This window comes from Triturus cristatus, chromosome 4_1 (genome assembly GCF_964204655.1).
Source record: "Triturus cristatus chromosome 4_1, aTriCri1.1, whole genome shotgun sequence".
NCBI lineage: Eukaryota > Metazoa > Chordata > Amphibia > Caudata > Salamandridae > Triturus > Triturus cristatus.
The window spans coordinates 97023429-97048494 of record NC_140585.1 but is presented as its reverse complement, the minus strand read 5'-3'; the positions used below and the strand labels follow the sequence as shown (position 1 = coordinate 97048494).

At 44.8% G+C, this 25066-nt stretch overlaps 1 protein-coding gene across 3 annotated transcripts in view; it reads right to left on the bottom strand.

Annotated features, from left to right (window-relative positions):
* The window catches only part of LOC146839640 (uncharacterized), a 390678-nt gene that overhangs the window by 343363 nt on the left and 22249 nt on the right, over nucleotides 1–25066 (bottom strand). For 2 of the 3 annotated variants that reach the window (XM_085651727.1, XM_085651729.1), the window contains exons 2-3: nucleotides 23583–23612; nucleotides 17390–17457 (exon numbers count right to left, since the gene is read on the bottom strand). In XM_085651727.1, coding sequence (XP_085507853.1) covers nucleotides 17390–17457; nucleotides 23583–23612 — 98 coding nt within the window. The remainder of the gene's footprint in view (nucleotides 1–17389; nucleotides 17458–23582; nucleotides 23613–25066) is intronic. The other variant, XM_085651728.1, reaches the window with a different exon arrangement.

Genomic DNA, 25066 nt, shown 5'->3' with positions numbered 1-25066 from the left:
GGTACGAGTCGGACGGAGAAATCGCTCTGTCCGACGGTTCGTACCCGGGTTTTGACGGATCGGAATCGACACCTTAGTGTTGATTTCGAGAGGGATTGCGTGCAACAAATACAAAAACTTGAGAAAAAAACAACATTTTGGTAATATTACACCTATTGATAATGGATAATTATGCAATCTTACCTGGTCTGGTTTTGTTTTAGCAATTAGCTGCTCAACATTGTCTCTAACTATACTGTCGATATTTGCAGAGATATCAACACCAAGATATATTGCATTTTTGACTACACGAGCATCATTAGTCGTTACGTTCTCATTACAGACTATTTGTGTTTTGCTATGATTGAGGGAGTACCCTTAGAGTGTCTCAAATCTCGCTGCCTCTACTTCAATTTCGTCTATAGCTGCATTAGGATAGGGAGTCACTAGAGCAATATCATTGGCATATGCCAAAACTTTGGTTTCCCATCTATGGATTACGATAGGGCCAATAGCCCTGTTATATTCCAATTGGCGTAAGAAGGGGTCTATATATATATTGCAAATAGTAGTGGCAAACTTAGGCATCTCTGCCGGGTGCCCCTCGTTATTTTAAAATTGTCTGTAAGTGCTCCATTGACAAAGAGTCTTGAGGTAGGGCAAAAGTGAAGCATTTTGAAAGCCTGTAAAAGTCTCTTTCCAATTCTGACACTTGACAGGGTCTCCCATAAAAAAGGCTATGAGACCCTGTCTAACAGAATTAATCTGATTGGGTCCCTGTAGATATTTACAGAATCAAGAAGTGAGATGACCCTTCTGATATCGTCTCTTGCCCAGGTATGAACCTATGTTGTCGAATGGAGATAACCTTATGAATTACAGAGGCCAAATATGTAGCAAGGATTTTTTAATAACTCTTACTGTCGCTATTGATTAATGGTATAGGAAAGGAAAGATCAGAGTTCCAACTGTGTTTTATATTTTTATATTTTTTAAGAAATACTACAATTTATGCCTGTGACCAGGATTCCGAGGGTCTGCCACCCATGAATACATGTATGAATAATTGCATCATGCATTCTTTCAGTTGTGTTGCAGATTTTTTGTAGAACTCAAGGGGTATGCTATCTAAGCCAGCTTACTGTAAGGGAGACTCTTGATACACAATAATATCTCTATCCATTGCGGGAGCTCCTCCAGCTGTAGCTGGTCCTCCTGTGAGAATCGTTCAGATGGGCTCTGATTGAGATATACCGCAACATCTTCCGAGTTTCCTGACATATCCTCACAATAGATCTCTTGGTAGTATGAATAGAATACATTTTGAATTCCTGCTGGATCGGAAATCATACCTTTCTCGGGATCTTTCATTTTGACAATTAGGTTTCTGGTTGCTTTTTGCCTCGCTCTGATAGCAAGATGATAACCCACCCGCTCGCTACACTCATGTGCTTCCTCCTGCCAAGCGGCCAGTTTGTCCGCATCATCTTTGGCTATTATCTCCATAATTGCTGACTTAGCAACTATGACTTTTGCCTGTGCTTCTGCATGGTCTCCTCCAGTTTGGAGTACTGTGATCAATTCTTCCTCTGCAGCGGCTAATCTGCCTTGAGAATCATTTATCGCAGAGCTCTTTTTTTTATTCAGGGATAATGAAAATCTGAGTGTTTCCTCCGTATTCCTGCTTTAAGCATATCCAAAATGAATTTGATTCCAGCGCTCCCTATATTCTCCTTAAGAAATTGGGGAATCCACTCCCTCATAAAATCACAATATTCTTCATTGAAAAGAAGGACACATTCAAAACTCCATGTGAAAGCACCTCTGCCTTTAGGCCCTCCCCCTTGACCTCTACAATAAGGGGTTCTGATCAGCCAGAATGTGAGGGGGTTTCTTGATTAAGCAGTCATAGAGTAGAGTATGAGACACTAATATAAATTCTATTCTTGCATGTTTGTTGCGTGGGTACGAAAAAAAAGTAAAGCTGGGGTCTGTAGGATTCTTCCAGTTCCTTAGATCGGTAAGCGCATGTTCCAGACAGAGTGCCCTTAATGCCCTAAACACCTTTGGTTTACGACCACTATATACCCAGCCAGATTCTAGGCCTATACTTTTATCGGCAGGCAAATTTATGTTGAAATCCCCACAGATTATTACCGGGAGTGGCCAGGCAGCTAATTCATGTGGAGAAACACTGTTGGATCGTCTAAGGTGCTGCCATAGATAGAGCATATAGAAATAGGATCCCCATTATTCCTGCAGCATTCCGTGACTACCCACCTCCCGAGCTGGTCCACTGATGTGCGTCTGAATTGTAAAGAGTGATTAGCTGTCAAAATCGCAACCCAGCGTGTCTGTGATTTTTGTGTCATGGCCCCCACTAATGTGTACCCGAGTGTTCCTAATAAATGTGTCTACGCGCTTTCAATATATGTTTCTTGCATAGAGATCACATCGGCCTTTAATAGCCGAAGTCCAGGTGCTCTTAAATCATTGAGGCCGCAAATATTGCTTGCAGCTATACGTAACTTACTAATTTGTACTAAATGACAGGTTGTATCTAGAGAAGAACAAAAACCTGCAGACCTTCCTCCCTTTGTGCCAACCCCTTCCCCCAAGCAGCTGCAGCCCTCTTCTCCTCCCCCCGCCCCCACCTATAGCTGAGGTTACCTGGCACAGCCAGAGCCATGGTAATGGCTTCTGAGCAATCAGAACCCCGCGTCCCCCGCCGGTCTCCCCCCCACAATTGTGACACCCTTGGTGAAAATAGACAAGCACACACAAAATAAGATTATTCTACAAACTAAGAATGGAGTCCAGAATTTGAGCTATCTGACCTGTGAAAAGGTTCTTATATAGGCATGTGCCTTTAAACAAAAATAATGGAAAGGAAAGCTTAATAACGCATAATTATGACATTAACATTGTAGGAGTGCTACTTCACTGAAGTGTAGTTTTAAGACACTTAATCATTAGAGTTTGTCCCTTTTTTCGACCAGTCATCTCTTGTAGATATGTTAGGACCTGTATTTCAGAGATAAAACTGTGCGAGGTCCCTTTGTACACAATCTTTCACTGGGCAGGATTCTGTAGATACATATCAGCCCTAAGTTGTTGAAAAGGGGCAAAGAGCTGTCTCAGCCCCCATCTATGCTCAACTGTGGCATGAGCAAAGTCAGGCCTAGTAAAGAATGTAATTTCATTGAATTCCTTCTTTGTCATTGGTCTGGCCAGATCATAAAGTGTTTGGTGCAGCAGAAAATTGTCAAGGTATAAGAGCATCGCACGTGAATGCTGAGGAGTGGATGAGGGACGTTTTGACAGTGTTAGAGGAAACCTGTGTGCACGCTGAATCCCAAGTGTGTAGGTCCGGGATGGCCCCCTTAAAGAGCGTGATCATGAAGTTCCTAGGATCATTCCCTTCCACACCTTCCAGAATACCCAGAATGCGGAGATTATTGCACCGTTGTTCCTTCTCTTGTTCCTCCATTTTCCACATTAGGTCCTTGACTATGCCCTTATGTTCCTCTCCTTGTGCCTTCAGAGTAATTAGATATTTCTCCAGGTTTTCCGTCCGTACTTCTACAGAGGCCATTCGATCATCGATTTCAGCATAGGTTCTGCCCAACTTCCAGATGGCTCCTTGCAGTTTTTTAGCGGCTAGGCGTGACCTACGATTGTCGACTTTGAACTCCTCCTGGCAGCTCTTGATTGACTGCAGCACCACCGCAAGTGCGGACTCGTTCTTTGCCTCATGCTCTCCTTCTTCAGTGCTACCTGTATATGTTCAATTGCCCCCTGAGGCACCTGTTAAGTTGGACATATTTGAAAGTTGTGATGCCGAGTAGTCCCATCTGAGATCTCCAGCACTTCGTCTATCGAGGGTCTGACATCTTTTTCTCCGGTTCCCCTTTTTTCTGCCCCAGATTTTCTTGTGGTTGGGTCTGAATTTTAGCTGCAATTCCAGTTATGCCCCTCTTCCTCACTAGAGGCAGATGTACTCAAATCTGATATTTCTGAGTCGTCGGTTAGGGAATTGAACTTTTCCATATTGTCAGGGGTCTTGGGCAGGTGGGGAAGGGGTTTACCAATTTCACCCAATATTGCTTTGTGACATCAAGAAGTTCACTATTAATGGCTCCTAGCTCTTCTCCTATGCTATCATTCTGCTTTTGCAGGTCATCGGGGGCCCCTAGTTGGGAATTAAATCAACAGACACTTTGTGGTTAGCTTCCAAGATGGTGATTGGAGTAGATTGGAGATAGGGGCATATTATGACCTCCTGTGCTGCGATGGAGGAATCCACTGGTTCATCCGCTTCAATTTGATTATTCAGTGCCTTTCCTTCTTTTTTTTTCCTTCTGTGACTCCTCGTGCACATTGTGTATCGTTCCCTCACTTGGCCCAAAGCTACTGGTAATTAGAGGCTAGAGACTTCAGCAGTCAAAGAGCTAGGCTATGATGCCGCGGTCATTACAGGGTTAGAAAGCTGCACCGTCTTAGATTTCAGCGTCTTTGCCCCCCGCCCAGCCATTCTTACTTGCTGTTGACAGAGTCCTTTGCTGCAACAATGTGTCCTGTGAGTGTGGGAGGCAACTAGGATACCAGCACGGCGTTCACGTAGCAGACGTGCCCGGGCAGCTTCCTTCGGGGCTGGCAGAACATTGTAGATCTCCGATAGTATCCTCCCACGTGACAGTGCGGCAGGAGAATCCCGCCGCAGGGCTGGAAGTGTCAGGGATGGTAGAGCCAGGCAGTCTAAGTTGCAGCTTGCTGGGAGGAAAGATTGCTTCCACGCATGACTGGTTCCTGCTTTTTCACATTGAACGGGTACAATGAGGAAGACTTGCAGGTATCAGAGTTGCTTCATCTGTAGATCTCTCTGCATGCGCTCCAATTATAATTTCAAGGGCATACGTGGGTTGAGTAAGTAGTTACTAGGGGTCTGAACGGCGGAGCATCGCGGATGGGTTGTTGCTCAGACCCCATGTTGCCTCCAACACTATATAAGAGTGGATTAACAGGTACTTCCAACACCTCAAACTACCTTATTGTTACACGTATGTCACCCTTAAGGTCTCCTCTAGTTGCCCCAGAGGTAGGCTGCCAGGTAACTATAAGCAGGGACATTATAAAAGATGTTTTATAAGCCATGATGAGGCTAACTTTGTAGTAGTTTACATATACATATTCATTCTACCATGTAAAAATATATACTTCAGGGTATCAAATTAATAGTTAAGATAAATCCAACAACTTGCCACTGTTAGATTTATAATAACTATGACAGAAACAAAGGGCCCGTTTCCGATGCGGTTTGGAAATCTTCCTGACCGAATTGGTTTGGGAGTGGTTTCTGATCGACTTGGATCGGGAGAGTCTGACCGACCGAGTACAGTCCATACGGATGCTTCCAGATACGATTCAGTCGGACTCCCATTGACTTCAATGGGAGCCTATGTTCCGACAGAATGCATAGGCTCCCATTGAAGAAAGGGGTGGTTGGGGAAAATCAGGCACCCAGTGGCGTCCACTCCCTAGTGCCTGACACATTGTGCATGGCTGGTAAGGGGGTACCCACGGGCCTGATTAGGAAGGCTCCGAGTGCAGGGGGGCCCACTACAGGCCCCCAAAGTCTGATTCCAACTGCCAATTTGACTCAGATGGCACGATTTGGAAAGGCTGTCCGAATCCAGCATTGTCATCTGTTGTTCAGAAACGTGGCCCGTAGAGACATACAAGTCATTTCCGTGCGGGTCGGTCATTCCGAATGCCGTTGGGTTCAGATTGGGATATTCCTAACGCCTATCTTGCATTGTGCTTGGTCGGTCGGAAACCTTTCTGATTCGGTAAGAAAGACACGTTCCCAATCTGATTCGAACTGAGCAAATGCCGTTAGGAGGCCTCACTAACTGCATTGGAATGGGCCCCAAAGTTATTACACTTTCTTTTCTGTGAGCTAAAATCCAGTTTCAAGCTTCCCTCTCCTGGTTGGTCAGCCTTTTCCCAGGCTGTGTCAATACTGCTATATGAGGTATGAATCGTCAGAGGACACAATGGATTTACTGTGGGCGGAGAAGTACAGGCTGTAGAGGAGAGAGCAGGAAGGGAGGGGGTGGAGTAGAGTGGTCAGACTGGTCTTTAAAGGCAGAATTACAGTTTGGGAAAGCCAAGGCTCACCCCCTGATCCTGTCACATCAGCCACACAGAAGCCTCCGTATTTAGATTAGGGTGAGGGGTGGAAAGGAAGTGTTTAGGAAAATTAGCCACAACAGTACATTGGGTTAGCCGGATTTAGCTCCTTGGGAGAGACTTTTTCCATTTTGGATTTTGTAATAGTGCTTTATCTGTCAAGAATATGTCCCACCTTGGTGGTACCCTGTATCCCATTGGCGAGGGATGCCGCACTGCTTGACCCCCAGAAACTATGCATACATATCAAAGAGTTGCATACCTATTCAGATCTGCTGCCTGAAGAGCAGGGCCCGACTGGGAACACAAAACAGCTCTGGCAGTGCTGTTGGACCGACCCTGGGAGGTGGGGGGCTGGGGACAGGGGTTTTAGCGTGAAGCGCTGCTGTTGCTTTTGTAATAGGAGTCCGATATTGCAGCACTACAGCAAAACCGGCCCCTTGTACCAAATAACAGCCCCCACTGCTCCAAAACCGCCACTCACCCTTCCGGCCCACTAGGAAAATGCCCAATTCCCGCTAAAGACAGCCCCGTCCTGCTGAAGAGAAAAGTAGAAGGGCTGACCTGCTGACTCACTGGCCTGCCCCAAGAGGACTTCACTTACAAGTACTTCCTCTGCTGGAAACTGTGGGACTAAGCACCAGAAGTACTAAGCCTAACTCTGAAAGTCTAAGCAGTGGACTCCCTGCAAGCTACTCGTTAAGAGAGTCCTCCTGCATCATATCCACCAAGAGTCCCCATCCTGCAGTTTGTCCAGTGGACTGTTGAGGATTTGTCCAGGTGCATTATGGGGGTTGTAGTCCAGACAACTCAGAGACCATCTAGGAGATTCTAGACCTTTTGAATTGGTGTTTTGGAAACTTTGAGACCTCAAGAAGACCTTCTGGAAGAGCATCCAGAAGTTTGGTAAAGTTTTGAAAACGTTTGTGATACAAATCCATAAGCCGACTGGTTCGACGTTGAGTGTGAAGTTGGTGAACTTCAACCACAACCAAGTCTGTATTTTAGGTTTGTCCCATTTAAACCTCCAGACTTTGAGGATTTGACCGAGGCCTTTCAGAGAAGCTATCCTATGATGGCGCATCAAAATTGGCCTGCTGGCGACGACCGCTCAATGTTGAGAGAAAATCAGACAGTTACATTTTGACTGAGGTCTCCCGCATAGTCAATCCAATTAGAGCTCCATTGCAGTCATCCTCAAACTTTGACTTTGACTTTGTCTCGGTTAAGTGCGACCAGGTGTCCCAGAGTGGTGCTATATATTTTCAACCGATAGAAAATGTTTATTCATTAAAAATTCATATCTCTGGTTACCTACTTTTTGGTGGCTGTTCATAGAAATATAATCTATTTGATAAACTGGTGCTGGATTTTTTTTTTGTTTTGTGTCTTGCTTATTTAATGTATTGGTGTTTTCAAATTCTTTAAACATCTGTCTCCTAAATTAAACCTGCCTGCTCTTTGCCAGGTACCAAAGGCTGAGCAAGGGATTAATTTATTGAGACCCTACCTGAACCTTTTTTGTGTTTGTGGCCTAATTACTAATGGTGACTCACTACTAATAATCCACTTTTCATCATTTGGTGTTCAGCGGTGATGATATGTACTTGTGTTTAAATTACACCATAGAGTAATTAGGTGAAGATATTTAAAAATCCTCTAAATTGTCTTAGAACAATACTTTTAATTTTATTTTATTTGTATTTGAACTAAACTATTTTTTGTAACTTTGGGGATTTTTCTAAATGTGTTCTAATTCTTATTTGATTGTTATTGTGATCCAAAATGTAGGTATACCTTGGAGCTGGACCTGGATAACCTACCCAAGGGAGTTATCAGCTGCTAGGAGGAGTTGATACAATCCCTAGGAGCCTGAGCAAAAGGCCCAGCTTGTCAAAATTACGTCTGAGGCAGAGGACGCGCCAGAAAAAGTTAGAAGCGTAGGGAGCGGTTGACTCCTCCAACAACATCCTCCGTAAGGATGATTATATGTTGTTGACTTTTACAACTATGTCCAGGCTTACATTTAGGGGGAGGAGGAAATGCCTCCACAGAGAGGAACCCCAGATTTCCCTGGCAGCAAGAAAGGTAACTATAGAAGAGTGAAAAATAGCCCTAGATGAGGAGAAGTGGGCAGATAAAAAAGCAAGAAGAAATGGTGGCAGCGAAAGAAGTCGAGGAAGAGGTTGAGATGTCCCAGGGAGGGGGGTTGATTCCAGGCTCCCTAAGAGAATTGTCCATAGGTACACAGAGTGGGATGACATAGAAAAATGGGTCACTGCATTTGAAAGAGCCCTTGAGTTGAGAAGGGTCCATTCCAAGTGGTTGTGTGGTGGAACACTGCATGCCTGAACAATCGGTCTTAACCACAACCGCGTCTTTGCCATACATGCCTTTACGACGCAAGACTTTACGACGCAATTTTGTGGTAAAGACATGATTGGTAAAGGAATATGTGCGATAAAGATCACACTCCTGCCCCTCTGCCCTGAGCCCTAAAATTCGGCCCTCCTGCGGTGTATTCTACCCTCCAGCCCTATAATTTTCCCCAACCCCCAATCCTGAACCTTAAATATTCGACAACCCAGCCCCTAAAAACTACTCCGGCCACAGACCCTCTTCCCGAGCACTCAAACGAACCCCCTACTCCCTAAAACCTAGCCCCACTTCCCCATTCCCCAGCCCAACTGTCCCCTTGACACGAAAACTGCTTATTTACTGTCCCCTTGCCCTGAGCCCTAAAACTCAGCCCACTAAAAACCACTCCGACTCCAGCCCCCCTTCTTGAGCCCTAAAACTAGCCCCACCCCTTAAAATCTACCCCCACCTACCCTCTGCCCCAGCCCAACTGCCCCTTAGCCTGTAAACTGCCCCTTACTTGTCCCCTGCCCTGAGCTCTAAAACTCCCGACCCCATCCCTGAAAACTATGCAGACCCCCCAAAACTACCCCAACCCAAACAAACTACCCCTATCCCTTCCCCTGAGCCCTAAAACTCTGACCCCCCACAGCCCCAAATTTTACCCTGACTCCTCCAACGCCCAAAACTACCCCCAAACCCAAACTACCCCCCACTCCCGGCCCATGCCTGAACCCTAAACCTCCTGATCCTCTCCAGGCCCTGTAAACTACCCACTCACCCCTACAAACTATCCCATACCCCCAAACACCCCACTTACCTCACCGCCTCAACCCGATCTTTCCTCTTCCTGCTCTTCCGCAGAGCTGCAGCCAACAACTAGACTGCACATATGCCTTAAGCAGCATATGCATGGTTAAGGCAAGCGTGGTCACGCTTGCGATTTTGGAACACGCATGGCTGAGGCTTTAGTATTCCAACTGTTTCCCATTCCAAGTACTAGGGTTGTGGGAGTTGGTCCAAATAGCTGGGAAGGACAAGCTCCTGACCTTGAGGGGGAGGAGGGAAAATCCTACCCACATATGCAAGAATGCCTAGTCAAGAAATTTGGTCTCACCCCAGAAAAGTACAGGATGAAGTTTAGGGACACACAGTCCTGGGCGGACTTTGTGAACATCTTAGTGCAGGGGCATTGAGGGGTTGTACAATTTAATCCTTATAGAGCATATCCTGACTCATTGTCCCCAAGAGAAGTTACACCAGTACCTAATGGACTCTAAGCTGTCAAATCACAGTGAGCTGGGGGAAGCAGCTTGTAGAAACCTGGCCCTTGTACAATGTACTAAAATGAATTGGTATACAAAGGGAAAGAGCGGATAATACTAATGCTCTTTTTTGTGGTAGGGTGGGCGAGAAGTTAGGTTTATCAGTGGGTACTGCTAAGATTTTTTTATACTCACACGAAGGCTATCAATGAGACACACAACAAAAAATAAATCGGAGACCAATTTATAAAAATAGCATTGATTTTTATATAATTTTTAAGACCAAGAGTTCTAATGTAAGTACTTTCGGAGATACAATTTTGCAAAGTTCGGAAACCATGGGGAAAAAGAAGAAAATTGCATAGAAATTCTGCCAATGCTTTCACGAAGTTCACCTTCTAATTTTAAGTAGATGTTGGGACCAGCTCCAAAGTTCCAGCAGAAGAAGATCAGGAACATCCCAGTTCAACCAGCAGCAGAGTGCTGTGGTCTTTGAAACTGGTGCCCAAAGACACTTGAATGTACACTGCGCAGAGGGTCTTACATGTAAGTCTGGTGGGTCTCCTTGGAAAAAGGAGGAATGCATGGGCTTGGGCAAAGTTGGTTAGTCAGTGCCGGGGCCTGTGAGGTCAGGTGCAGAGCGAACAGGTCAGCCAGGCGTTGTGCATCTTGAGGACTTCGCGGTCAGGAGCAGGCAACTTGGAGAGGCGATCTTGGAACAGCTGGGCCACTCAGGAAGTTGGTCTCAAGTGCCTCAACTTTCCTTGATGGGTGCTTGCTTCTTGTGCCTTGGGAGTCCAATGTGGACTTGTTTTCTTAGTGTTATCCGTTGAGGATCTGGTACCCCGGTTATTAGTATGCTGCAGCTCTGGTAGGTCCTGGTGTCTCCAAGCTTGGGTAGAAGATTTGCATCTGACCCTCCAGAGTAGTTGTTCCTTTTCTTGCTCTAGTGCTGCATTGAGGTTATCAGGGAACAGCAAGTCTACAACCCGTACTTCATGGATTTTTTGCCTGCTTTGTGCAAGGGAGTGAGACCTTCACTTCAAGGGAGCTTCTCTACATTTCTTGAAGGCTGGAGGTTCTCCGGGGTTCTAAGGATCCTTTCTGGTTCAGGACGACATGGCAGGCAAAGATTGTTGAGTCATGGAGGCAGCAGGAAGGGTTTGGCACCTTTTTTTTCTTCTGCAGCAGTGCTTCAGTTCTCGTGCAGCGGGTCTTCTTTGACCAAGTCTTCTTTTGTCCATCAAATCTCATGTTCAGGTATTGAGATGCCACCTAAATACTCAATTTACGGGTGTTTCAAGGGGAGACAGGTAGTAGCCAAAGGGCTAACAACCTTTTGGGAGTCTACAACCTTTAGTAACCACTTTCTGTGGGAAGAGGCACTACCCTAGCCATGATGGATTGTTTCTCCTCCATCCCCAGATGGCCAATTTCAAGAGAGGGGTTCACCTTGCCTAACCTGCCCTAGGGGCGGTGTAGGCTAAGTGGAGACCCTCCTCCTAATCTAACTAATTTTACTGTCTTTCCTCCTACCAAACATGGAACAGGAAAGGGAGCTTGGCCTCCCCCACTACTTGGAGGTTCCTGGGTTGGATTTCAAAGGTCAACACTGCCTTTCAAGCTTCCCACTCAGGAAGGCCATCCTCTCCTGGAGGAGGTGTGAAGCACCTCCACCCAGACAGCTGGCTCTCACCTCATGAGGTCAGAACAGGTCTGGTGGTGGCATTCTGGCGGGAACTGGGGAGAGGATGTAGCCTTACGGCAGGAGTGGTCGACCTCAAAGCTGGAGAACTCAGTTTGAGTCTCAGCAACAAAGCTCAACATCCCGTGATTCTGGGAAAATCACTTACTCTCCCCGTGCCTAGCAGAAATGAATGTGTCCTTGTCTAACGAAACCTATACTCATGTAAAGCGCTCTTATACCCGATATCCTTGGGTCTAGTTTGCGCTATATAAAACTCTATAAAAAATGTTTTAATAAAACAAATCAGAGACCACACTAGTGCATGGTAGGTTTTCAAGGGACCCTCCAAAAGGGTATCCTGTGTGAATTAATGAATAAATCCACCTCTGGCATCAGTGAGGATTTATTAAGACATGGTTTTTAGTAGCAAACACCTTAGGAATCAGTGAAGCCATCATGGAGCTATGAAACTCGTGTTGACAAGCATCCAGCCCATGTACTCCTCATGGCTTCCCTGTGTACTTATAGTGTCTCATAACAGACTGGATACTGTAAGAGCATATCTTCTAATGCAGATATGCCGACACTTAGGGTATAGTGCACCCTGCCTTAGGGCTGAAGACCTGCAATAGGTGTGACTTACCTATACCTTATGCAGTGTCTGGGGGCATGGCACACAGTGCTGTGGGTTCAGATTTCTCTGCACCAGGACACGTAGCCTGCAGTGGCAGTATGCATAGTCTTGATGAGGGGTTTCAGGGATGGCACAACCAGTGTTGCAGCCCCAGAGGACCCTCTTCAGGACCCATGCCCTAGATACCAGGGGTGCCACGTACTAGGGACTTACAGGGGTAACTGAAGTTGTGCTAATTGTGGTTCAGTGTTTGGGGAAAAAGATCTGGCACTGGAAACCTGGTTAGCAGGGACCCAGTGCACTTACAGTCAAAATCACATCAGTCATTAGGCAAAAAGTTGGGGCTAGCATGTGTAAAGAGGCACTTTCCTACACAGCGGATGACTGGGTAGGAAACCGGGTTCTCAGTCAGCACCATGGGGAGATACTCCAGAAAGGTGCAGTTAGGCCCACAAAAAACTAAAGAAGGAGGTGGCAAGCCCACCACAGAGACTCACTTGGTACCCCAGACCCTAAAAAGGAGGAAAAGATTTACCACCCCACCTCTGAGAAGCAGACAGGGGAACGGATGGCTGAAAAAGCAGTCAGGTCACTTCAGGGATGACCTAGCCTGCTCCAAGAGGGTGGTTTGCCCTGGGCCGCCCTGTGTAGCCATAGAAGAGAATTTCTCAGATGAGTAGATCCTCCTAGCATTTTCTTGGGAGTCAGGTCCAGTTGGTAAGCTGGTGATTCCTGAGGGTGGGAGTGGGCCCTTCCACTCAATTCAGGTGAATGGGATCCCTGCCATTGGCCTGCAAGACACCTGTGCCAGTCACACTGTAATGAGTGACAGGTTTGTGTCCCCAGACATGTATGTGCCAGGAGAGGCAAGAAGAGTAAGGGTAAGCACAGGTGAAGTCACCACCAAACCTGTAGCCTTATTCCCCCTAGAGAGTGAGGGTACCCTTAGCTGGTATATGGTGGTAATCAGTGCAGATCTCCCCTTGATTGTCTCCTGGGCATTGACCTCCCAAAGGTTGGTCTGGTCACAATTGGGTGGGTCCCCCCAACCCAAAGTTCCTGGGGTACTAGTCCCTACCATTAGAAAACTGGGGTCAAAAAAGTAAGGGAATAGGAAGCGGGAAGTTAAGCTACTCTTAGAGAGAGTTCCAACTGGCCAAGGGTCTTCAGTCCCAGTAAGGGAGAAACCCAGATTTGACATTGGTGAGCCTTCACCTGACCAGAAGGAGGCCCTGAGCAGTCAGGCAGTTGTCAAGAAGGATAGTGCCCCCGCTGCCCTGAGCGAAGTGAGAGTAGATAAAGGGTGTCTGCTACAGGATATGTTAGCCCCCCCCCCCTTTAAACAGAAAGAGGGAGTCCAGGAACCCACAGCTGCCCCTAAAGCAGCTAAACCATCAGTGGAGAGCTTAGGATGTGGTTCTGGACACTGACAGCTGTCAGTAGCCTCCGCTAGGTGCCAGCCTTTATGGCAGCACTGTACTTGGTATGGGAGGCACACCCTATTGCAAAAAAGTAAAGTTAGGCCCTCTGACCTGATTGGTCATGGTGGGGTTTCTCAAGTATTGGGAAAGCTCTATGGGTAAGCTAGGTGTTGCCCTAGCGCAGTTAGGGATAGAGGAGGTGGGCACCTCCCGTCCCAAACTAAAGAGTGAGGAAGACAATGAAACAGCTGAGATAAAGTTTAAGTTTAAAAAGGGTCCTGTCAGGCTAAAAGATGGGTCAGCTTCCCGGGAAGTGACCTTGAAAGGAGGATGTAAGGCAGAGTAGGCCCTGCAATGGTACAAGCCTGTTCTCTTCACTTTCTTCCTTGTCTGACAGACAAGAAAAACTCTCCCAGGGTTGGGCTGAGTTTCCTGGGCTGTTGGCTGGGGAGGAGATTGTGTGAGAGAACAGGGCTTTTTGCAGTATCACCCCACTCTTTGCCCCCATGTTTAACTATTAGATGCTGTTTGTTTTACTCTTGAGTGCCCTGGGCTCTGTTAACCATACCCAGGGCCAAAGCTCTGCTTAAAAGTACACGTAATTAGGTCTATTGCAATTGATACTGACAGCTCTGTAAATCCCTAGTAGATAATAGGGTTAAGGGGGTTCAACCTACCTACCACAGTAAATAATAGGGTATGGAGGTGTAGAGGTCCAGTAGACTTCCTTCACTTGTGTGTGTGCAGCCGTAGTGACTGCTGTCATTTTGAAAGACAGCCCTGCTTTTCAGGCTGCCTTTTTCTGACTTTGGATTCAAAGGTACTTCAGAGGTCTCAAACTACTTTTTTTGGACATATGACTAACCTGTAAGGTCTCCGCTAGGTGCCCCAGGGGTAGGTTGTCTTGTAACTATAAGTGGAAACATTATAAAAAAGTTATTATAAGACCTTATAAGTGAAATCAATTTTGTTTTTTCTGATTGTAGTGAATGGCTCCATAGGCTAACATTGTAACATTTTATTTAACTATAAATATTGATAAGAGCCATGTGAAAGGTATCAAATTATTAGTTACAATAAATCCAACAACGTGTCACTGTCAGATTTATAAGAACTATTTCAGAAAATAAGTTATTCAAATTTATTGTCTGTGAGCAAACATTCAGCTTTCCAGCTGCCCTCTCCTGACCTGCCAGCCCGTTCTCAGGCTGTGCCAGTGCCGCTTAATAAGGTGTGAAGTGTCCTGTCAGAGGACACAATTGATTTCCTGTGGGTGGCGGAGAAGTACAGGCTGCAGAGCAGAGAGCAGGAAGGGAGGGGGTGGAGTGGTCAAACTGATCTTAAAAGGGATAATGACAGTTTGGGAAAGTGCAGGCTCGCCCCCATATCCTACCACCCCAGCCACACAGAAGCCTCTGTCATAAAATTATGGAGAGGGGTGGAAAGGAGGTTTTTACGAAAATGTGCCACACCAGTAGATTGGGTAAGCCTGATCCAGCTACTATGGAGAGACTTTTTCCGTTTTGGATTTTGAAAGAATAAGGCTTTCTCGGTCAAGAATACGTACCACCTGTGTGGCACCCTGAATCCCATAGGTCAGGGGTGTCCCCCTGCTTTACACCCAACAACTGTGTATATATATATATAGAAGAGCTGCATAGCACCTCAGATCTGCTGCCTGAAGAGAGAAGAAGAAGGACCACCCTGCTGACTTACTGTCCTGCACCAAGAAGTCTGAACTCACAAGAACTGCTCCAGCTGTACACTGTGGGACTCAGCACCAGAAGGGCTTTGCCTATTTGCCTAACTCTAAAAGTCTTAGGAGAAGATTCCCTGCAAGCTACAGGTTAATAGAATCCACCTGCATCATCTCCACCAAGAGTCACCATCCGGGAGTGCGTTCACTGGACTTTTAAGGATTTGACTAGGTGCATTGTGGGGATTGTAGTCCAGACATCCCAGAGACCATTTACTAGATTCCAGACCTTTAGATTGGTGTTTTGGACACTTTCAGCTCTCAAGGAGACCTTTTGGAAGAAGATCCGGAAGTTTGGTGAAGTGTTGAGAATGTATGTGAAAATGTTCCAAAGGTGTCCAGAGCAATGTCGAGAGTCAAGTCGGCGAACGTAGACAGCGACCCTGCCTGAATTTCAGGTACGTCCCACTGAAAGTTCCAGAGCTCCAGACTTCCAGGATTTTACTGAGGCCTTGCGGAGAAGCTATCTGGCAATGTCACATCAAAATTGGACTGCTGGAGGGGACAGCTCAAAGTGAAGAGAAAATCCTCCAGAAACGTTTTCAAGTCCGAAGGGCAAATTTTGACTGAGGCCTCCCGCCAAGTGTATCCAACCAGAGCTCCATCGTGGTCAGCCTCAAACTTTGACTTTGTCGCAGTCATAAGCAACCAGATGTCCCAGAGAGGCGCTATATGTTTTTAAGCAATAGAAAGTATTTATTCTTTAAAAATGCATATCTCTTGTTCCCCACATTGGATTTTTGTCGTCTTGGTGTCTATTTGTTCATAAAAATATAATCTATTTTCATAAATAGTTTTTTAACATGTTTTATTGTGTTTTGTGTCTTACTTATTTAATTTATTGGTGATCTTAAATGCTTTACACACCTGTCAACGAAGTTAAGTCTGCCTGCTCATTGCCACTAGAAAGGGATTCATTTATTGAGACCCTAACTTTAACCTTTTATTGTGTTTGTGGCCTTATTACTAGTGGTAAATCACTACGCTTCACTTCTGATAATCCACTTACCAACAGCAGCTAAATGTCATTTTGCCTTAAAAGTGATAGTAAAGTTCTGCTTACTTTGCACAAATGATGATTTTGCAGGCCTAAATGTGTTTGTGCCGATGCTGCATAAAAGTGAGAATGGTATGCTGTCACACTCTCCTCCTCAAATCCTTGCAGTCCACAACCTACTACAACATTGCACCTTCCCTAGCCGCAATAAGGGGCATATTAGCAAAACCGGCATTAAAATTATCGCCGTTTAAGCGGCAGGAAACTGCCGCTAAAACGACGATAATGGGCTTGCTAATATGCATTATAGAATTCCAATAGAAGCCCAGGCTAGATGTCCTGCACATCTAACCTGGGCTCTAACCTGGGCTATATAACTAACCCCATTATTTTATCGCCGGTCTTGCTAATATGCCCCTAAGGGATTTGTTGTGAACCTGATTTTCATAAACACAGCATACTAATCTTCAACCATCTAAAATGGTATTTGTCAGACCACTTCTTCATTAGTTTCAAAATATTGATCATAACAAACCCGGTCCTTGCAAAAAATCTACAGACCTTAAACATTTTACAACAATCATTAGTAAAGCCAAAAAGTTTACGTTTTATTGTGATAACACATGCAAAGAGAGGCATGCATCAGAGACACATACTACTTGGTCTGTGTTTCTGGGCAATCTGTCTGTTTCTGTGCTTCCTATGTCTGGGTGTAGTTTTTATTGCCCAAGCTTGTGCTAGAGCTGCTTTTAACTCCCTGAGCTTGTGTTGATGGTGCCATGCATCCCTGCAAGCTTGAACAATAAAAACACAAGATGCAGACTCGGGAGGCACAGAAAAAGGCATATTTTGCGGAAAGATGACAAAAATAAAATGTTTGCATTTGTGAGTGCTGGTATTTTCACATTAAAACCAGACCTGTAAATGAGAGACGGATTCTCATTATGGAAGCTCAGCATTTAACAATGTGTTACTGACATAACATGATCCCTTCTCTTCAGTGATGTGGGAATTAGTTCAACTTGCATTAGAAAAACTCTTGTTAAGCCAGCGATGGGATAGTTTCAGGGCTGGATGATATTGTTGTGGTGTTGTATTACCTTTCTCTTGAAGGCTTTCAAGTCCTTGGCTCTCGTCGGGCTTAGATCCCTCAGGAAGGGAGATATTGCTGGAAAATTCAAAGACAGACTTAGGTTACATAATGCTAGAAGCATCAGGAAGCAGGTCTGGGATAGAGGGACTTGTGCAGGTTTCCCAGAAAGCACAGTTTGAAAGGCCAGAAGTTTGTTCTTTCCTCAGTTGGAGGAAGATGTGGTGAATCCATTCAAACACAACCCGTTGTGCATTTACTGCACATGAAAGGCATTGATGCAGGCATCGACACTGATAATACCACGCAAGCAATTTCCACTGCTTTGAGGTGAAAGGCAAGACGTCATGTTTGCCTTGAGGAGACCCTTATGAATTGACAAGAGGACCGAAATGTGGACAATTTTAGTGAAAAACTAAACTGTTGACAGGAACCTGTGAATGGATCTCGGACTGTTTCCAGTTACTGAAAATTCAAAGACATTCCAGTGTATATCTTTCATTGTAAATACTGGACCTCACTGCACCTTGTGGGCACTGCGGACGCCTGCACTTTAACTGGTTTTGATGACATTCCGTGGTCTTGTTCACCTGACCCTTGTACTGGTCAGAGCCCTTTTATAGATACATGTGTGGTCAAACATAACATACCACGTGACAGTCTTCATAAACATAAACAAAATACTCACATGTTTAAAAGAATGTTGCAACTTGAGGTAATTTAATTATACTAGCATTTAAGTAATTTAGGATGTTCATCCGCTGTGAGTTGCATGTGTCATGAACAATTGCATGAGCTGCGCGCTCTTTGTTCTACCTGCTCATGTTTGTTACTCGCGCTATACTTGGTCTAGTGCCCATGTGTGACGCGCTTTGATTGTATTGTTGATATGTGTGATAATGTTATTGGCGTCATAACCAAGTGCATGCTTGTTGTGCAATGTGCATTATGGTAGTCGGGTCTATTGTCCCGGCTAGGTGTAGGTTTAGTACCTAATTAGCAGTCAAGATAATGTGTATAGTGCATTGTTGGTGATCTATGGTTTGGCTAAGGTTTGAACTATCAATGAGTGCCGAATCGGTAGGTCGATCTTCTACTCTGGGTGCTCATAATTTAATTGCAGGTATATGAGTTCCTCGACCGCCATCCGCGTCATGTTTGCCTTGAGGAGGCCCTTCTGAATTGACAAGAGGACCGAAACATGGACAATTTTAGTGGAACACTAAACTGCTGACAGGAACCTGTGAATGGATCTCGGACTGTTCCCAGTTACTGAAAATACAAAGACATTCCTGTGTATATATTTCATTGTAAATACTGCACCTCACTGCACCTTGTGGGCACTGCGGATGCCTGCACTTTAACTGATTTTGATGACATTTATATGCATGTTTGTGAATACACAGAACAGATCAGTATTATTTAAAGAGTTTAGAGGGTGAGGTGGTTTGTATATATATATATATATATATATATATATATATATATATATATATATATGTATATATATATATATATATATATATATTCACTGAAAAAACCATAGGTTTCAGGCACGTTATAGTTAGAAATTAGCATTTAAAAAACCTTAGAAATTCGCTGAGAAAACCATAGGTTTTAGGGAAAGTTATAGTTAGTTGGACATTTCACTCATACAAAACCATAGAAATTCCCCTGTTATAGTTAGTTCAGCCAACTATAACTCGCATCCCCGCAATGCACTGCTGATGACATCACATATTACATCAATCATGACATGGTCAGTTACATCACTGATGACATCTCAAATGGCATCACTGAGGACCCCATCCCCCGGGGCAAGGCCAGTCTTTATTTATTTTTGATATCTTTTGGTGGAGGGCTGCGTTGCCCCCTCCTCAGGCGCTTTATAATTTAATTATTTTAATTATGGGGAAGGGGGGCCGTGTGGCCCCCCTCACGGGCCACTTCTGGCCCTGGGGACTCCATCCCCTGGGCCCTGGCCACTTAGTTGGGGACCGTGGGGGAAGCCCCAATACCCCCACGGTCCCAGCCGGCTCTCCGCCTCCTGCCGGAGCCAGCATTGCTTTGCCACATGGGGAACTGCTGACATGCAGCTCCACATGTGGAAAAGCAATGTGGTTTGAATTTTGGAAGAGAGAGCAGGTTTCCTGCTCTCTCTTCCAAAATCCAAACCAGAGTTTGCTATGACAGGGCGGGAGGCGCAAGGCTCCCACCCTGCCACAGCAAACCGCAGTGTCCTGGGGGTGGGTACCCCAGGACACTGTAGGAGCCGGCCCTGAGGGGTGGTGGTCACCAGGGCCATCACTGGCTCTAGGAGGCCCCCCTCCCAACATTGACAAACCCCAGGGGGTGGTGGTCCCCGGGGCTCGGGGTCAGTTACAGACCCCCACATTTAATTATTAGTGGCCCGGGAAGGTGGCGGTCACCGGGGCATGTGGGGGGGATAGTGTGCCCCCACGATTATTATTACTGAGAGCCCCGGGGGTGGTAGTCCTCGGGGCTTGGGAGGACCTTAGAGGCCCCCCAACTTTAAAAAAACAAGCCCCGAGCAGTGTGCTCCCACGATTATAACTACTGTGAGCCCCGGGGGTGATGGTCCCAGGGGCAGTGTGGGGGATTGGGGCCCCCACACACATTTCTTTCTGCCCCGGGACCTGGCCCACCCGGGGGCTTCAATTAAACGAAGCACGGGAGCCTGCGCTTTTTTTTTTTTCCGCGGCCGGATCCGAGGTTCCTCCGTGCATCTCACCGATTTGAAAAAAGAACAAAAATGCTTTTTTGGCCCTGGGGGTCCTTGTGAGACCCACTAAGCAGGCCTAGGGGGTCAGGGTGTTTCTACCCTGCCCCCTTTTCTTGTTTCGCAAGTGTTGGCAGCCAATTAGAATGCAACTCGTGATCGACAGGGTGCGCGGATCCTCCGTGCCTTTAAATATCTAAACTTTTTATTTTGCTTTTCTCAGCAACTACTGAACAGATTTATACCATTTAGAAAAAAGGATGCTTTCTGAAGCAAGCACTACCTTTTTGCCAAATTTGGTGTAATTATGTTCAGCAGTGCCAGCTGTATCTGTGTCTAAAGTTTCCTATAGGAAATTGATTTTTTTACCTCTATTTTTTTCATTTCCCAGGAACTACTGAAGGGATTTACATCATTTAAAAAAAAGGTCTCTTTCTGAACCAAGGGCTACCTTTTTTCCAAATTTGGTGTAATTACGTTCAGCAGTTCGGGTTGTAGTCGTGTCTAAAGTTTCCTATGGCAAATAACATGGAGAAAACGCGTTTTGGGACCCCCCTTTTTTCTCGGCCCCCGCTTGGTGAATCACCCCGAAACTAGAATAGGAGCTGACTGAAGCAGGCCATAAGTTTTAAAATTTAGCAAAGATACTTCAACCGGCGCTAAAGTTATATATATATTACCTACTGGCGGTCGCCAGTAGGTAGTTATAGTTAGGACCTAGTTTCCATAGACAACTCGTTTTTTGTATATATATTCACTGAAAAAACATAGGTTGTCATTTGAGATGTCATCAGTGATGTCACTGACCATGTCATGAATGATGTAATTTGTGACGTCATCAGCAGTGCATTGCGGGGGCGCGAGTTATAGTTAGCTGAACTAACTGTACCGGGGTAATTTCTATGGTTTTGTACAAGTGAAATGTCCAACTAACTATAACCTCCCTGAAACTTATGTTTTTTCCAGTGAATTTCCAACATTTTTTACATGCTAATTTCTAACTATAACGTGTCTAAAACCTATGTTTTTTTCAGTGACTATATATATATATATATATATATATATATATATTCACAGAAAAAAACCATAGGTTTCAGGGGTGTTATAGTTAGCTGACCATTTCACTCTTACAAAACCATAGACATTCCTCCATTATAGTTAGTTCTGCTAACTATAACTTGCGCGCCTGCAATACACTGCTGAGGATGTCACATATTGCATCATTCATGACATGGTCAGTGACATCACTGATGACATCACTGATGATATCTCAAATGGCATCACTGATGACATCACTGATGACATCATCCAGTGAATGTGGTTTAGTTTGATATTTAAATGTGTATTATATATACCAATCTGTATTGAATATTGAGTTGATATATAACTCTCTGGATGGAGGATATAGTAGCTGTCTGACTGTCTGTTTAAGTGAGTAATTAAAAGTGTCTCACTTAATACATGGATTAGTAACTAAACTATGTGAATGTGTGCATCACTGTCTCTGTTGTTGTATAACATGCTGCATCAGTTGGTCACTAACTACGAGTGTGTATGTTAGTTATTGATTAGTTGGGTGAGTATTTGTATGGGACACTGAGTTTGTGTGTGGTTGGATGGGGTTTGTGTAACTCTATGCATAGATCTGTAAATAGTTGATTGACTAGGTGTATAGGTTTAAGAGTGCATGTGGAAACAGTTGTTTGGGTGGCTGAGTGTATTTATTTGTGTGTTGGTGAACGAATATATGTTTTAGTTGTACATCTTCAACAAAGTAAAAAAATAAAAGGCATTGTATGTGAGAGTTGGTGTATATAAATAAGTATGTGTAAGAGTCAGTGATTGTGAGAGTAACTATATGAATGAGTGTATAATTGTAATGGTGATTTATTAACATATTAACTATGAGTTACTATGTGTTTGAATAAATGAGGTGTTGTTGGATAATTGTGTGAGTAAATGTAAGTGTGATTCATTTTTTTCATGAGTGAGTAGGATGACTGCATAATCGACTAAGATGACTGCTGATGTGCCAATGTCTATGTGTATAGGTGCATTTGATAGTGTTCTAATAATTAGTGACTGCATGTATAAATGATTCTGTTGTTGAATGGGTAGTTGTGTGTGTAGACTTAGGAATCAGTGAGTGGGTATGTAGTAACTGGTATTGGTGTGTCAATGGTTTCAAATATGGTACTCTGTATTTTACAGTGAATGATGAAAGGTTATACTAGTGTATGATGTGGTGTATCAGATTGTCACATGGATGATGTCATCAGTGATGTCATCAGTCATTTGAGATGTCATCAGTGATGTCATCAGTGATGTCACTGACCATGGCATGAATGATGCAATATGTGACATCATCAGCAGTGCATTGCGGGCGCGCGAATTATAGTTAGCAGAACTAACTATAACAGAGGAATTTCTATGGTATTGTAAGAGTGAAATGGCCAGCTAACTATAACGTCTCTGAAACCTATGATTTTTTTCAGTGAATTTCAAAGCTTTTTTAAATGCTAATTTCTAACTATAACGTCTCTGAAACCTATGATTTTTTTCAGTGAATTTCATAGGTTTTTTAAATGCTCATTTCTAAGTGTGATGGTAGTTATACCTATTTTTTTGTACTGATTTTCTACAGTTTTTTAACAGTTTATTTATAAATATTTTATTCATTAAATGACATTATATATTTTTCTGAAAATTAAAAAAAAATTAAAAAAATTATTCAAACTGAAATATTGATTACGTTTCTTTGTTTTCATTTTTTATTTTATATATTTATATTATTTTCATTTTTTTTTTAAAAGTCAATTTTTTTTCGGAGTCGCGCACTCTAAGCGTACACATCACGGTGGGTGCGCGGATTCTAGCCTCCATTTTAGAAAAGTTGTGAAGGATCCGCGTACGGTGTGCGAAAGGTTGCGTGTTTTTCAGTTACATCATATACTTTTAATATTACGGGATGTGCGCGATTGCTATGCGACCAGTCCACGACTCCTGCTCCCGCGCATTCGTGACACATGCACATTACGGTACGAGATGCTTGCACTGTGGTGGATCCCGCGTGACGTCATATACGTGCTGGGGCACGCTGGGTGAGCGACTCCTGCTTGCTGCACTGTAGTAAAAGTATAAAAGAAGAGTGAAATTGTTTTGAATTTAGCATAATATGCTGCAATGGCCTTTTGTTTCATATATATGCGGGTGTGAGTTTCTACAATCAGGTAATCCTAGTGTACATACTTCATGTTTCAAGTTTCAAGTCTATTTGTTTTTGCTCAGCTAATTGAAGCCATTACAAAATAGATAAAAACAAATAAAACTATACAAATTAGGTGTAAATACAGAACATATCATAAAAACATGATTCAGAGCAATTTTACATCATGGGGTATATCTGCCTTGAAAAAAGGTGCCTCAATTTTTTATTAAAGCAAATCTATATAGACCAACGTACCTGGAAGTGCTGAGATGTACCATGGGGAGCCTAGAGAGCAGAAAAGAAATAATGACGGTTACCATCAGGAGGTGGGTGAGAAAACAGTGGAGGCAGAAGATCATGGACAGCTGGAGAGAGATGCACTGTAGAGAGCTGAGGTGAAAGAGGAGAGAGTGGAGACAACTTTACAATAAGGGGGTGAGATTGGAGAGTACCACTGAGAGGATGGCAAAGGAAGGATGGCAAATGAAAATAGAGTACCCGAAGCAAAAGGGTCAGATATGAGACGTTGGACTGATGCACAGAGTTGGAAAGGGAGACTGCTGGGAAGAAAAGAAGAAGTGGCTAGGAACAAAGAAAGAAACCAGGTACTGGACAGTAGGACAACGCCCCCTTTCTCCACCACTCTGCAAATGTGCCTCCTGAAGCACAACTAGCAGGGGGATGAAGTTCCGTTGGCTATTGAGGATACTTGGGAGCCAACTACCCCTCCTGTTACCTCTGGGACGTCCAACACAGTGAGTTTGCTGAGAGGTTTTTGGTGGCAATGGCCCCTTTCCCCACCTCTCTACAAACATGGTTCTTGGCGCACTACTAGTTGGGGGATGAAGTCCTTTTGGCTTTTGAGGATCCTTGGGGTCAAGCTAGCCCTCCTGTTACCTCCAGTATGACCCACACAGCTGGAGTGCTGAGAGACCGTCAGAGGCCACACACCCTTTCTCCACCACCTTGCAAATTTGCCTTCTGGCGCACTGCTGCTTGGGGGAAGAAGTCCACCTTTGTCCTGAGGCCCTCAGGATGCAAGGGGACCTCATCCCCCCAACAACTGTGTGCAGAGTGGTGGGTTTGCAGAGGTGGAGGTAGGGGTCATTGCCTCCAACCACCTCTTGGCAATCCCACTGTGTGGAGCTTACTGGAGGTAACAGGAGGACCTAGTGGCCCCTAAGGACCTTCAGCAGTCAAGGGGACTTCAGACCCCAACCAGGAGCTCACCAGGAGATGCGTTTACAGAGTAGTAGAGAAAGGAGATGGGGCCTTCTATGAGTTTCTAGCTTTTTTAGGTTTTTAGGAAGGGGGGGTTTGTGGCCCCCTTCTCTGGACCATTTTGGGCCCCGGGAACCCCATCTATCGGGGCCTGCCCATTAGAGAGAAAAAATTTAAAAAAATGGGAAGGGCCCGGCCTTTAATTTGTTTTTTAAATAATCAAAGGGAGGGGGGCTAAGCATCCCCCAAGCTTTTTTCGGCTCCTGTGATCTCATCTCCCGGGGCCCTGACTTTATATATATATCTTTTTTAAATGGGAATGAAGCAGGTCGGCGCCCTTCCCCAGGCTGACTATGTCCCAGGGACCCCATCCCCCAGGGCCAGGCCTTCATAGTTAGTTTTTTTAAATGGGGAGGGGGGCCAGAGCGACCCCTCTCTCTGGGCCAACTTCAGCCCCAGGGACCCCAGGGACCCCAGGGACCCCAGCACCCATGGCCTGACCTCTCTTTTGGGTACCA